Below are 15126 nucleotides of genomic sequence, written 5' to 3'. Positions count from 1 at the left end.
TGTGTAAGGGCCAAAGCGACTTGTGCGCACCACGAATCTTGTGCACACCCCAGCTCTCGCCATCTAGTAGCGGCATGCAAAAGCACACAGCACGCGAAAATTCGGTGACTGCCGCACGCAGCATTGGGGCACCGAACGCGGTTGCTTCTCCATTAGAAAATTTTTTCAGAATTTTGGGCTGCCAAGTACGGGGTGCGGCCCTCATATGGGTAAATACGGTAATTCTCACTCAAACACGCGCTTTACAGTCAACGACCGATTTTTCAGACATACCCAATAATTTGGACGCCTTCGCGCCGCCGCCACATATCCCATCGAGTCAATGTTTAAGAACGTCTGAAATTTCGGACACAAAAAACCATCACCGTCCAATTTTCCGGACCGCAGGTCCAAAACGGCATTAATCATAGCCAACACTGCCACAATTTTGATTATATCGCCTCCTCAAACTGGCTCTCTCGCACGCAGATCCGCTGGCAGCCGCAGCCACCACCGCAGCAACGCTAGGCCTAGCTACTTCGACGTTCGCTACCAAGTTTCTCTTTGTTCAGTGCCGTGTTTTTCATTGAAACAATTTGCCGCTGATAGCAATGGCACCGACTCCGCCTTTGTAATCCTCGCCAGTATCTTGAAAGCTCGGAGAGCACGGCCCGTTGCATAATGCCGGATTCCGAAAGTCAGCTTTTCTTAAATACAACAGTGATACACAGTGAAGCACACGTATTGCAGTGAAGCATACTAAGAGTGGGAAGGGGCAACTGTCACGGGACACTATGTATTTCTCAATTATACAGTCTCCTACCACAGTACGAACATTGATATGCCTAATAAATGTACTGGCAGGCTTTCAGAGCTATTTCGGACGTGCTAGTGGCAATTTGACCTTGTCGGCACGATTTTCCCATGGAAACCGCATTATAAGCAGTATTCTGTCGCGCGCGGCTATAATGTAAGCAGTATATGCATACACATGGAGTTCTATGGGAAGGTAAATGGGAGTCAGAAAAGGATGCGTTGTAGCCAGTTTTGCACTATAAACGGTTACATTATAAGTGGCCTAAGCTGTAGTGATGTAGTGATGTAACGACCAATTTTCGCAGAACTATCGAGTTCGTTATGAACAGGTTAGACTATATAATAATAAATTAAATAAATCAATCAAGATGCATTGTTTCAAGTCAAAGGGTATACTGAAATCATTTGCGAACAGCACACGGACTCTCGAGCAGGAGGCATTGCCATATACGCAAAGGGCAACACTTATGTACTATCGACCAAAAAAGTTTACGAACCACGGGATCTCAGAAAATGCTAAATATCTGAGCAGCCTTTAAAAGTAGCCAGTAAAAACGTATATCACAATGTTGTTCCCTTATACCAGTAGAGACTTGAAATGGTAATACCAGGCTGCGTTTTGAGGCTGCGGTGATATTCAGCTTCTCGTCAGATCCCTTGGTCGATAAAATTTTTTGCTCGATAGTACAGTCAAATCTCGTTAATTCGAACATGCTTAATTCGAACTTCCAGTTTATTCGAACTGACGCTGTGGTCTCTTCAAAGTTATGTGTTTTCCAATGGGCAAAAACGGCTGGTAATTCGAACGCGCAAGCATTTGCAACGGTTAATTCGAACATATCGCGCTCCGACAATGCTCTCAGCAGCGCGCCAAATCAAGCGGCGCCTCCAGCCAGCACTGCTCCGGCCCCGCCACAGAGCAAAAGCTTAGGAGGGACCCCATAACGCCACGCGCGATGTAGAAAAAAGAAGAAAAAACTACGGCGGAAATTTCACCTTCTCTCAAATGAGTCATTTCTGCGTGTCGCGCCGGAACACGCATGTACGTGCCGACGTCTCAGCCACACGAAGAAAATGGCAGTGGACCCTTCTCCTTTCTGCTCCCCATGGAGCAAAGAAACAAAACAGAAGAGGCCCTGACGTCACATTTTTCAAGCCGGAAGTGCGGCCATGTTTGTGTGCCATGTCCATTTGCGCCTCCGATCAGGAGTTCGGCAGCTCTCCGGAGCAGATGGGCACGAACTTTGAACTTGCATTGTTACAAGCCACCGCAAGTGTCTGCTGCCAACGCGCGTCAAAACAAAGCCTACGAAACTTCTGTAGCAGTTTTACTGAAGCAGACGAAGAAGATGACGAAGACTCGTGCCGTGATTGCTTGAATGTGTATGTTGCTGGCTGACACTCACACTCACTGACCCAAAACACTACTTTCAAGCTTACAGACCACACTCCAAAGTCAGCTTTTCTCGCAAACAAAAGGTGCTGCGAGAAAGACACTGGTGGAAAAATCTTATCTCACTTTTCAGAGACCGAGAGCAGCAGCGAAAGCTTCAGGAGTGCCGTTGCTATGGCAACATTGACATTTGGGGTACCCGTCCCAGTGCTCCTTTGCGAAAAACAGCATGTGACTTCCGCCACACTTTCTCCAATACGTCCGTGCTGGCCGGGGCCTCTCCTGGATTTCCTTCCTCCATGCTGCTCCCCCTATTTTCTGGTCACAGTGTTGACCTTGAACGCTGCGGCGCAGAGGAAAGCAGCGGCGGAGGCCTAGTCCGACCAACGAAACTGCCCACGCCGGCCAACGCTCGCTTCCCGATAACGGTAGAAAATGAAGCTTAAGGGAATGGGCTAAGCTGGCGCTGGGCCGGCGGGAGTGGCGGCGCCGGCAGGGCGGGCGCGCACAGAGACAGTCGAAGGTGAAGGAGCTACGAGGGAGTTCAGAGGGTTCAGAGAGTTCAGAGGAGAACCACCAAAGCGGCGGAGTTGCCGAGGCCAAATCCGCTTCCCTGCCCCCCCCCTCCCCCTCCCCCATTTTCGACGATCGCCGGGCTCCGTGTCGGCGTCGCCGCTCCAGCTGGCCCAGCGCCCACTGAGCCCGTTCCCTTAAGTTTCGTTTTCTGCCATTATCGGGAAGCGAGCGTTGGCCGGCGTGGGCAGTTCCGTGGTCCTCGCTCGCTGTGTGCTTGCGCGCCGCGATTTTTCACGTCTCGCACCGTTTGTACATGGTGCTATGGTGCACGAATACTTCAAGAATAAGTCCTTTTAATTCAAACTAATTTTCAGGCCCCTTCGAGTTCGAATTATCGCGATTGAACTGTGCAACCGTACACCCTTGACTCACCAGAGAACAATGCCAACGGACTGTGGGAATGTCTGTGCCGTACAAATGAAAGACAGAATTGTGATATCCACTGTGTATACAGGGTGTCCCAACTATCATGCACCAAGATTTACAGATATGCAAATGCCACATAGCTGGACAGAACCAAGGTAGTGCTGTTTGCCGCCACCTGTAGATATATTTTTTGCATTCTGCCTAATTAGATAATTAGTCATAATTAATAAGCTTCTTAAATATAATTAGATGAAATGTTTCAATGAGAAAATTGTAGAGTAACATGAAAAACTCCCGATACAGCTTTTTGTTGCTCAATACGTGCTACTTTATATAAAAGTGCTTTTCCGAGCATGAAAGAAGCCCCCGAATACGCGCTAAGTGCCTCGAGCAGCCAGTCGTACAGCAATTTTGCAGTGTACAGTAAAATCTCGTTACTACGAACACCACATTAATGAACTTTTGAGATTTCCAATTTTTTTTAATCCTCACCAAAATGCCTATATTTTCAATGTAAAAAAACTTTCAGTACTACAAATTTCAGATTACCAAATAATTCAGAATAACGTACGTTATTCGAGGCTTACACCTATCATCATCATCCGCAGCAGCAGCCATGCACTGGGGAACCCGTTTGAACGGGTACAGCCCCAGCAGCATCGGCATCAGACGTGAGCATCGCGTATGGTCATGTTCGGACTCCTACTACGTCATAGGCCTAGCGTCACCACATTGATAGCGATCGGCAGGAGCTGCGAAGTTATCGGTGCTGTGACTGCGTTGTGCGTTCGCTTTGCTGACAATCGAGTTCTCCTGGCCCCAGCATTAAAAAGAAGAGATGCCAGTTTTTGCTCAAAGAAAAAGTGGACATTTTGACGCAGCTGAATGTTGGAAGAAAGCAAGTCAACCTGTGCAGGGAGCATGATATCCCACCATTAACAATGGCAACGATGCTCAAGGACCGGGAAAAGATCACGACATTGCATCAAGAGTCACAGCTGGCTCCCTCAAGAAAACACTTGCGGCTTGGCAACTACCAGAACATCGACGACGCTGTCCTCACATGGTTTAAGGATGCCAGACAAAATGATGTGCCCTTACCAGGCCAAATTATTCAAGACAGTTCACGGCCGCCTTGGACATCTCCGGTTTCGATGCAAGTGCCAGATGGCTTTACCGCTTCAGGCAAAGAAATGGCATTGCGTGGCAGGTTGCTTCTGGCGAAGAAAAGGCAGCAGATGCCAAGAGTGCAGTTGCCTGGAGAAACGGAGATCATCGAGTCTTTCTCTCCAGACGATGTGTTCAACGGCGACGAAACGGCATTCTTTTATCAGTTGCTGCCCGATAAAACAATGAACTTCAAAGGTGACAGGCGTAAGGGCGGAAAGAAATCACGTCTCCGCATTTCAGTTCTGTTCTGCTGCGACTTCACGGGCACCGAAAAACTCAAGCCGCTAGTTGTTGGCAAGTCTGCTAAGCCGCGCTGCTTGAAAAAGGTCTTGTTGCCTTGCGACTACCGAGCCAACAAAAAATGCGTGTGGATGACGCGAGAATTGTTCACTCAGTGGCTGCTGCAGCTCGACGACACAATGAAGAAGGAAGACAGAAAAATCCTTCTCATCGTTGACAATTGCTCGGCACATATCATAAATGTGCAACTTGGATTTACGCCCCCGAATTGTACTTCTTTGCTCCAACCTTTGGAGCCAGGGCATCATCAGATGTGTGAAGGTCGAATCTCGGAAGCGTCTTGTGCAGCGCCTCCTGATCAATATTCGACTGAAGCTGCCCACACAGGTCAACGTGAGTCAAGCTGCAGGAATGCTTACAGGGTCGTGGTGGAACGTCAAGGCAAGCACGATCAGCAACTGCTGAAGGCAGGCCTTATTTTAAAGGCTTCACCTACGTCACAAGACTGCATGGACACAAGAGGAGCTCAACCCAGAACTGTGGAATGAGCTTACTGAGAAGCTCCCCTTAGACACCACGGCGACTTTCGATGATTCAGTTGACAACGACAGCGCGGCGTCTACATCCGCCGAGCTCACCAACGAAGACATTGTGAATAAAGTGCGTGAGCAAGAAGATTGTAGTGACGAAAACAATGCCGACACTGGATCAACACACGAAGAGGAAGAGACCGTTTCCGGCTCGGATGTTTTAGTTTTTCTAGAAAAAATGCAATGCCGACACTGGATCAACACACGAAGAGGAAGAGACCGTTTCCGGCTCGGATGTTTTAGTTTTTCTAGAAAAAATGCAATCATTCCTCGGGCACTGAAAGGATGTCCCCGATGACGTTCAGAGGAAGGTCAAGGATGTGGAGGCGTTCGTCCTGTAGCGCTTGTTGTCTACTTGCCAGAAGATTACAGACTTCTTCAAGCAATGAATTGTAGTTAAACTGTGCCCAGCGTTTTCATTTATTATGTACATACGAACATGTGCGTCTGCTGCAAAGGCACGTAATTTTCGTTGTTGTGTTACATTACTGACATGAAAATATTGGTTTTTCAGTACTACGATAATTCGAATTAACAAATTAAATTCAGCAGTCCTGCGAAGTTCGTTGTAACGAGATTCTACTGTATTGGCGGGCTTCTTTCACGCTCGGAAAACCACTTATGTAGCACGCACTGAGCAACAGAAAGTTGTATCGGGTGTTTTTCATGTTGCTCTACAATTTCAAAACCAGACAAGAAATGGTTCACCCAGTTTATGCAAGAAGAGTTTGGTTTGAAGTGCCACACCAATCGGTGTCACTCGACTACAGTTATATCGTTAACACAATTTTCACGGGAACCGGAAAATAAAGCGTATCCCCCATCCGAAAATCGTACCATCCAATGTATTATCCAACCAAATCGTGCCAACGAGATTCCACTGTACTCAACACCGGTTCGTGTATAGATTTAACTTTGGCCAAGAATCTGTTAAGAGGTTGTTTTTCTTCTTTCTGGGGTTTTACGTGCCAAAACCAGTTCTGGTTATGAGGCATGCCCGTAGTGGAGGGCTCCAGATTAATTATGATCACCTGGGGTTCTTTAACATGCACTACAACGCAAGCACGCAGGGCAACTTTGCATTTTACCTCTATCGAAATGTGGCCGCCGCGGCTATGATTCGATACCGCGATCTCTTCAAACGTACCTTTAAAACGTACCTTTAAAATGTACCTTTAAAACGTACCTTTCACGGTAGTGAAACCTACCGGTAGTACCTTCACATTCTTAAACTTTTTCTTTCTTTGGCTGTACTGAGGTTACATTCACAAATACACTGCCAAGGTCAGCCACTCAGCACAGCATATGACAAATTAAAAAAGAATGGAAAATGAAACCATTACAAAATGCATCTCCTGTTGCACAAACTGAAATGTGTGCAACTGCAGAAGCTAACAATGGAAGCCAACCTGAACAGGGCCCTCATTCTCTGCAGCTTCTTCATCATAGAAGTCCATTGGTTCATCATTCTTGTGGAAGACGAGTGGCGGGTACCAGATGACAGAGTACTCATCTCCGTCTAGGTCAGACCCTGTTAAACAAGGGAAGGGGGGCATTTTATTATTTTTTTACTTAAGTGAAGAAAAGCATGCGCAACCTGATTTATTGCAAACATTTCTCAAAACTAATTGGAAATGCATAATATTAGAACCAAACTAGATAAAAATGGACCTCGTATTAAAGTAAGCACGTAAAATTACATATCAGGGTTCGTACAGGTTTCCAAGGCAAAAATTCAAGGATATTTCAGGACTTTCCAGGACCTGTCACAGGTTTTTCAAGGACTCAAAGCGGCATCTGAAGTAGGGTTTCTTTACTTTAACATTTCCGAAAATGACTAGTTTTATTGCACTTACAATGAATAAATGTATATCACAATTATAATAAAACAAGTCTAGCCTTGATAACTTCTCAAGATCACAACACAAAATGAACGCTTACAACAGCGGCTGAAATTTTTTCAGTATAGACTGGGTACAGTTCATCACAAATATTCAAAATAATCAGCATAGGGCTATTGCACTAAAATAAAAAGAAATAAATGTATATCCCAATGATGTTAATAATGTCAAGCCTTGATCTTCTTGCGAGTTCTCAACAATACCAAAAAAAGTTCACAAAACACTATGAATGCTCACAACAGCTACTCTGACTTCTCCAGTATTAACTGGGCAAGTTTACCGAACATTTCCAAACCATTCAGTGTAGACTTGCTACACATCCATTATATTATAACAAATAGATGTATATTGCAATTGTGTAAAGCATGTCTTGTCTTGATCATTTCTCAAGTCCGCAATATTAAAAGTTAACACAACGAATACTCACAACAGATGCTCAGGCTTCTGCAGTATTAGCTGGGTTGGTTCATCAAACATTTCCAAAACATTCAGCATAGCGTATTTTCCTGTGCATAAGACGCGTTTTATTCCTGAATTTTTCGTCGGTGGGTCTTATAGAACGGTGCGACCTATGTAAGTTTTTTTTTTCGGAAAAACTGCCTTCAAAATCGGATCCAATGTTATGGCCACGGGAAGTGCGCTGGTTGACTTCATTGCTACGGGTTCTGTGCATGCTATCGAGGGGCTGGGCTCTCGTGATCATGTTCCCGAGCGCCATGCGAGAAGGATGGAGCCGCAAGGCAAGCAGCGGTAGGCCGACCGCGAGTCGATCGACCCCGAAGTCGTCGCATCTGCAGGTCGCTGTCAAGATACAGGCATGCACCACTGTGCAAACTACGCAGTTGCAACGAGGGTACAGGCAGCCCCCCCCCCCCCCCTCCCGGGCTGACTTTCTGCTTTCCTCCCTTGTGCGCGATTCGGCTCACTGTCACACGCTTTCACTCGCACATACAGCCTAAGGCGCACAGGGACGATGTTATCGTCTTTGGACTTTATACGGAACATCGCGACAAGCACAACGGCAAAAATGCGCCTGGAGTAGAAATACATGGCACCCATGATGATACGCTTGCGCGTGATGCACGTTCACGGAGCGAAACATCACTGTAGCTTTTTTAAAGTGCTTACAGAAAGAACAGGTGCGTCTTATACACCAGTGTGAGTTATATAACATTCTTTCCTTTTTTTGATAAACTGACGTTTTGAGGGGGGGGGGTGCGTCTTATACAAAGGTGCGATTTATAGACCGGAAAATACGGTAATGTTATTGCACTTATATTATCATAAATAATATATAACAAAACCTCCATCCAAAGGCACTGAGCATCAGTGGTAAAGTTGCTCCACTCTCTTTAGCTTCACCTCACGCGCTAGAGTGAAAGTGAGACAAAGCAAACCAATGGGTGAGGAGTGAAACGAACAATAGGGTGAGAAAAGCAGCGTAAACACTGCCAGCCCCAAGCCAGCACCGAAGCGCGGCACGGGTCTCTCGCTCCGTTCGCAGTTTGACGTACGTGGTGAGGCCTCTTATTTTTCCGTGCAGTTCTGCAAAACGAACCATGTGTGCTCGCGCTGGCGTATTGTTTCAGTTTGTCAGATCAACGCCGATTTACCACAGAAAGGAGGTCGCAATGTCAATATCAGAGTGCAGTGCTCACGAAATTCAAGGATTTTCATGGAAGGAAAAAAATTCCAGCACTTTCAAGGGCCTTGAAAACGCAAGGGTTTTCAAGGATTTCAAGGACCTGTACGCACCCTGCATATTTCTACGAAGTTTTCAGCCTCACACCACGAAGAATAAAAATTTCGACGTACTCTCTCTTTTTCTGCTTAAATCGAAGACACTGAACCCTATGGCAATGCTTGCAGCAGTAATCTGTGCGTGTATTGTGAGCCAATGACGCAACTGTTATTGTACAAGACGACTGACAGCACAATAAATAGAGATTTAATTATTCTGTAATGATAATCCGCTAGAGCAAATGAATTTAACAATTTTTTTCATTCAGTGTTTAAGGAAGATAACGGCTTGCTACCTCCGCTAGGAACGACTACTAATGCGAGTATTGATCCCATAGACATCACTGATGCCGGAATTTTTAACCTCCTACTAAAACTAGATCCCAAAAAGGCTAATGGCCCTGATGACATTCCTAATATTTTCCTCAAAAGATATGCAGAATTATGTAGCGCGTACCTCGGCCTGATATTTCGCAAATCAATTTTAACTTCCAAATTACCAGACGATTGGAAAGTCTCTAAAGTAATTCCAATCCACAAATCAGGAGACACAGACACGCCGTCTAATTTCAGGACAATATCATTAACAAGTACATCCTGTAAGTTGCTCGAGCATATAATTCTGAAACATATCACTAATTTCCTAGAGAGAATAAACTACTTATCACCTAATCAACACGGTTTTCGTAGCGGTTTGTCAACCATTACTCAGCTCACTGAATTAGTTCATGACCTTGCGTGTGCTATCAATAACCACAGTCAAATTGATTTGATATTACTTGACCTAGCTAAAGCATTTGATTCTGTCTGCCACATAAAACTAATAGCGAAACTAGAAACTGTGCTTGGAAAAGGGGCAATAACCACCTGGATTAAAGACATTTTATTAGACAGATCCCAATTCGTAGTAATAGAAAACATGCCATCTAAATATGTACCAGTAACAACCGGAGTTCCGCAGGGATCTGTGCTTGGGCCAGTCTTATTCTTAATATTTATTAATGACATGACCAGTAACATAGAGTGCAGTATAAAGTTATTTGCTGACGACTGCATTATTTACAGAGAAATTAACAGTCACAATGATCACCTCCTACTTAACAGATGTCTTAGTGTGCTGGCAGATTGGTGCAATAATTGGCAGATGTCAGTAAACGTAAAAAAATCTGTGACCATGACCGCCTCAAGAAAGAAAGAACCCTCTTGCTACACGTACCTTATTAATAACCAACCCCTTGCAAAAGTAATAGAACACAAATATCTAGGTATTACATTAACATCTGATCTGAAATTGGACACTCACATAACAAGCATCACTACCAAAGCGCTGCGCAAACTGTTCTACCTTAAACGATGCCTAAAACTATCACCTCTGTCCACCAAACTCCTAGCCTACACGACCTTCGAGAGACCTATTTTAGAGTATGCTAATACAGTATGGTTTCCGCATTCGAAGACTAACATTAAAAAACTAGAAACTGTCCAACGTAAGGCTGTGAGGTTTATTCACAACAAATATAAATGTACGGATTCCCCTACTAACCTGTTGGTTGCCTCTGGCCTTCAGACATTAGAAACTAGAGCGATACAGTCCCGATTAATATTTCTTTTTCAAATTCTTCATAATACTTATAAAATTGACCATTCCAAATATGTCGCTTATTCACAGTCACGTGAAAGCCGACATAAGCATCTGCATACATTGGTGGAATATTCTCACAAGGTCGACGCATTTAAACACTCATTTTTCCCGTCTACAATACGAAAATGGAACCAATTAGATCGCAACATAACAAGCACTAACACTCTCTCTGAGTTCCGCACCAAAATAGAGGCACTAACTTTAAATTGACAAACAGCATGTTTACGCAATTGAACAGGCTGACTGTCTCATCGTAAAGGATATATATAGATATTTTAATCACTTGATTGCCTTTCTTTTCTGCGTGTTAATTTTTTTGGTACGCTTTCTTGTTTCATGTTCAAATTAAGTGTATACGAATACTACTCAGTGAAACTTTTTTCCGTCTTGTATGTTGCTGTATACATTGTTGCAAATCACACGAGTAAATATGCATGTCAGCAATTGTACATTCCTAGGCATATATATGTATAGATACATTTTTTTTCTTTCGTCTCACTTTTACTCTACAATGTACTCTCAATATGCCCACCTGTTATGCTCTCGATCGAGAGCGGCAGTATTGTAAACAAAATAAAATAAATAAGGATTCACTAGAAAATACAAGCAGCAGCATACTACCACCTTGAGTATCTTTCACTACAGTCTCCTGCAGCTCGGAATGACTAACACTTACCATGCAAACTCACCTAAGGACCGCACTTTTATTTCTTTCTTTTTTTTCACAATTTTCATGAGGTGTAACCTTACGTCGGACCACACCTTTTAGTCAAAATGGTGCCGGTGCAGCCAGCGACTTACGCACATTCCGGCTCTTGCCACCTTGTAGATACCTGCGGTAGTACGCAGAGTGCGAAAATTCACCAATGCACGAACGCCGAATGCGATCGCTTCTTTGGAAATTTTACATATTTTGGCCTGCCAAGTTGGGGTGCAGCCCATACACAGGTGCAGCCCTTACATGAGTCTATACGGTACGCCGACGGTCCAGCAAAATTTGTAACTGAAAGGGACATGTAAATGCAAGCTGAACCGCACTACTCACCAGCCATCTCGTTGGGGTGGGGCCGTCTGCCAAGAGAAGGAAAAACTACGCAGTCACGAATGTGGTGCAGTGCAGCCACATCTACAGCTTGCAGCTTCCGGATGTCGCCGGCATGGACGCAAGGGTTTTTGGTCACTATCACACTGCCTGCACAGAGTTTGGAAAAGGACAGAGCTATTTCCTATGCCAAGGGAACCTACATGTCATGATGGGCAATCCACTAGCTCAAAGTTTTATTAGTTTTGTTCAGATGACCAGTAATGGTTTACGTAGACTACTAACAAGTAATTATCTTGCAAATGCTAGATTTTCAAGATGTATTAAACTACCCTAGCCCAAGTCCAGAGATAACTATGGTAAATTTTCGACCTTATTTTCTAGAATACTCATTTGCAATACCGTATTTACTTGATTGTAACGAGTTTTTTTACGACTTTGATTGCCTGAAATCGACCCTCGAGTTAGATTTGAATAACGACATGCGATTTTTCTATTGTGTAGTGTTTTAAGACGCCGAAAGCAACCTAAAACGAAATCAAGTTGGTGGGCAACACCGGAATGCTTTCTCTGGTGACCACTTTTCACTGGCTAACAAATGTGAAACGTAATCTGTAGGCGTAGGATGCGCCTGCATGTATCGGAAGTTTCTCCAATATTATCGATAGTTCTATCCTTTTTCTGTTGTCACCGAACCTTGTGTAATCCGATTGTTTGCGTGACACGAATTGTGAAGTACTTTCTGGAAGGCATGCAGGCACCAGCAATTACGCTGGAACCTTTGCCGAGTCGTGTATAAAAGCCAACACGCTTGACCCACTGATCAGATTTTGACGATCACAGACTGCACTCGCCGCTATCCTTGTGCTGCGAGTGTCACTTGCTCTTGTGGGCACAAGTTCATCCAATAAAGAGTTCGCTTCGTCATTCACAGTTTTGCTACTGTATTCTTCCCCGTCACTACCTGACATCTGGTGGAGGTGCGGGGCAGCGACGGCGGAGTCATCTCCTCCGTGTATATAAAGATGTTCTCGTGCGGTAGTTGTACTCAAGTTTCCAAGAGAACTTCTACCCTTTCTTTGTATACGACATTTGTGAAGATCTTCAAGAACTTCTCACGAAATCGGTCCCACGTCGCTATGGTCTCTGTTCTCGAACCAGGTCCAAGCAGTATCATCCAAAGAAAAATTTCACCAATGATTACGATACTCCCTAATGCCAATTTTGACCGCAGCTGTTTAGGTCCAACTGTTCATCCAACTGCAATAAAAATATTCTTTAAAGGAGTATAGTAAAACCTCACTATAACAATCTCGATTTAACGAAATTTGCGATGTAACATTGTTTTAATTTCCCGACCTTATTTCTATTGAAAACCATGTATTTTTTTATTTTTTTTTTTCAAATACAACAAAGTAATCTCGTGACACGGTTTCAATTTAACAACATTTCCAGCAATTTCAAACATGTAGTTGAAGCGTGTATGGCTCATTAAATCTAGAAAAAAAATTGACTCGCCATCCCGGGTAGTAATTGGTAGTAATGGTAGTAACTGTAATTTAATGGGAGTAATCGTAATCTTGACAGCACGTCGCCGCCCATAGTGGCGCTGCAACAACGAAATCAGTTGCTAGGCTGGTTCTTTTATATACAAAAGACTAGTGACGTCGCTCCCCACTTTTTCATTGAAACATATGCTGTTCTGTATGTTGTATGCGTGATTCCAAAGAATGTATGCACTTTTCACTTCACCAAGTGCTTCAAGCCTGCTTCACCTTTGCAATACCTCTGGAATCAGCCCACATTTTTGCCCACGGACACCAGACATGAAAAATGCTGACCAACCAGAGACTAACAGCTTCGCTGTAAAACAAAATGTCGGCTGAAGCAAAACTTATGTACAAGCATGCAAAGTTATAGCGGCAAAAACGCCGTCGAAATGCGCATGCTGGGATGCGGTATATAGAACACCCCTGCGCCATTTATCATGTTGGTAAACAACTTGCAGAGGCGGCGGAGCACTCAGCAAAACACGCAAGCTGTGGATTCCTTCAGCGCAAGGGTGGTGGGAAGGATGAAATTGCAGACGCGCACCTATTCGCCCTCTCCCCCTAATGCACACATCTCTCCTACCCTTGTCGTAGCTGCGCATGGCTCCGCGCCTTATCTGGAGGCAATCTGCGGCAGTGCAAAGGGCAACTCGAGGTGGCTGGTGCCTTGATGTGCACTGTGTTCCCCTATGTCAAGTGTTAGCGGTTGCATAATCTACAACATGCATTCGCTCCAGTCGTAATTCCATAATGCCAAGACCATGATGCATGAGACCTTCGCAGAATGGCGGCATGCCACCGTAGTATCCGAAGTTTACGTTTCCGGCCAACTAGAAAGCTTCACTCTCGTGTGCAGAATACAGTCATGTCCCGCTGGTAGTGAAACATATCAGAAGCTCTCGAATAAAGAATGGCGGATGCGCTTGCAGTTTCGAAATGAAAGGGACCGGAACCGGGCGCCACTTTGAGAAACTACACAACACCGCATTTCGTTCTTTAGATGGAAGTTTGCTGCTAGGTGCAGGAATGCACCGATACAAAAATGGCACTGAAAATCTGGTTTTCGGACCAAAGTGTTGCAGAATTGTAGCTGCTGACGCCAGCTCCAGTGCGGTTAATTTTTGAGCGCCTTTAAGGGCGAATCCATACATAATGGACTACTAATGAAACGACCACTTTTCGTGGAACTATCGTGGAACTTTTCGTGGAACTGTAGTTAAATTTTATGGCTAAAGATTGGCTACGCTGCATTCTAAACAGAAGACTAGCTTGGCAAGTTTCGAGAACCTTTACTGAATCACAATGGTTCAAATACAAAAAAATACTTTAAAATCTGCAACGTCACACTCATGTACCGAGATAGTGTTCTGGAGCGAAAATTCTAGAATGCAACTTTGTCCTTCCTGTTTTTCTGGGGATCAAACCTTTTACAGTTTAAATCGGTGTTACAGTTGAAACTGATTAGCGTTTCACTTTGGGGTCCCTTCAAAACTGCAAACACAAGTTCAGCAATAAATTGTTACACTGAAACAACATGAGGAGGGCATTGTGCCATAGCCGTACCTTCGAGGACAACGTACTTATCCTCAGGCGTATAGTGCGCCAGGTCCTGAGAGTACTGGACAAACACTTGGCCATACTGCAAAGTGCCGGTCTCGTCCATGACACCAAACATGGTGCGGCCATATTCAGGAGGCACAGCAATGCTCGCCTTTTCTCGAAGCTGCTCTGCAGGAAATAAGAATGGTTGACAACAATCAAGGCCGTGCCGACATAAGCTTGCACTGTGCGTGGGCAGCATACTTCCCACAATTTCACTTGCTGAAGGCAGTGGTGGTACAGACAATTCAGGATTTGAAGCAATTTGGATCAGGAAAAAAAGTTCTGGAGCACTTTAGGAGCAGCCACATCAGCCTTTTGGAGCAGAAAAATTGGCTGTTTTAGAACACTTTGCACAGTGATGCAGCTATGTCGAGACATCTGGTGTAGTTTATTCCTGCAAAATCATTAAATGCTGCCCAAAAGCAAGGAAAGACAAGGCCAACAGACAGCAGCCACCAATTAACCTCGCCTCCCCGTAGATGGAGTATCACGCACAGTGTATAAAGCGACTTTTCGTTC

General features: G+C 44.6%; 1 protein-coding gene across 2 annotated transcripts in view; it reads right to left on the bottom strand.

Moving 5' to 3' along the window:
- LOC119433454 (uncharacterized) overlaps positions 1-15126 on the bottom strand; it is a 58035-nt gene that overhangs the window by 11519 nt on the left and 31390 nt on the right. For both annotated transcript variants that reach the window (XM_037700660.2, XM_049659369.1), the window contains 3 exons: positions 14569-14733; positions 11459-11605; positions 6540-6661 (listed from right to left, as the gene is read on the bottom strand). In XM_037700660.2, coding sequence (XP_037556588.1) covers positions 6540-6661; positions 11459-11605; positions 14569-14733 — 434 coding nt within the window. The remainder of the gene's footprint in view (positions 1-6539; positions 6662-11458; positions 11606-14568; positions 14734-15126) is intronic.

Source organism: Dermacentor silvarum, chromosome 11, assembly GCF_013339745.2.
Source record: "Dermacentor silvarum isolate Dsil-2018 chromosome 11, BIME_Dsil_1.4, whole genome shotgun sequence".
Lineage (NCBI taxonomy): Eukaryota > Metazoa > Arthropoda > Arachnida > Ixodida > Ixodidae > Dermacentor > Dermacentor silvarum.
The sequence above is the reverse complement of the archived record's forward strand: the minus strand, read 5'-3'. Positions and strand labels throughout refer to the sequence as shown.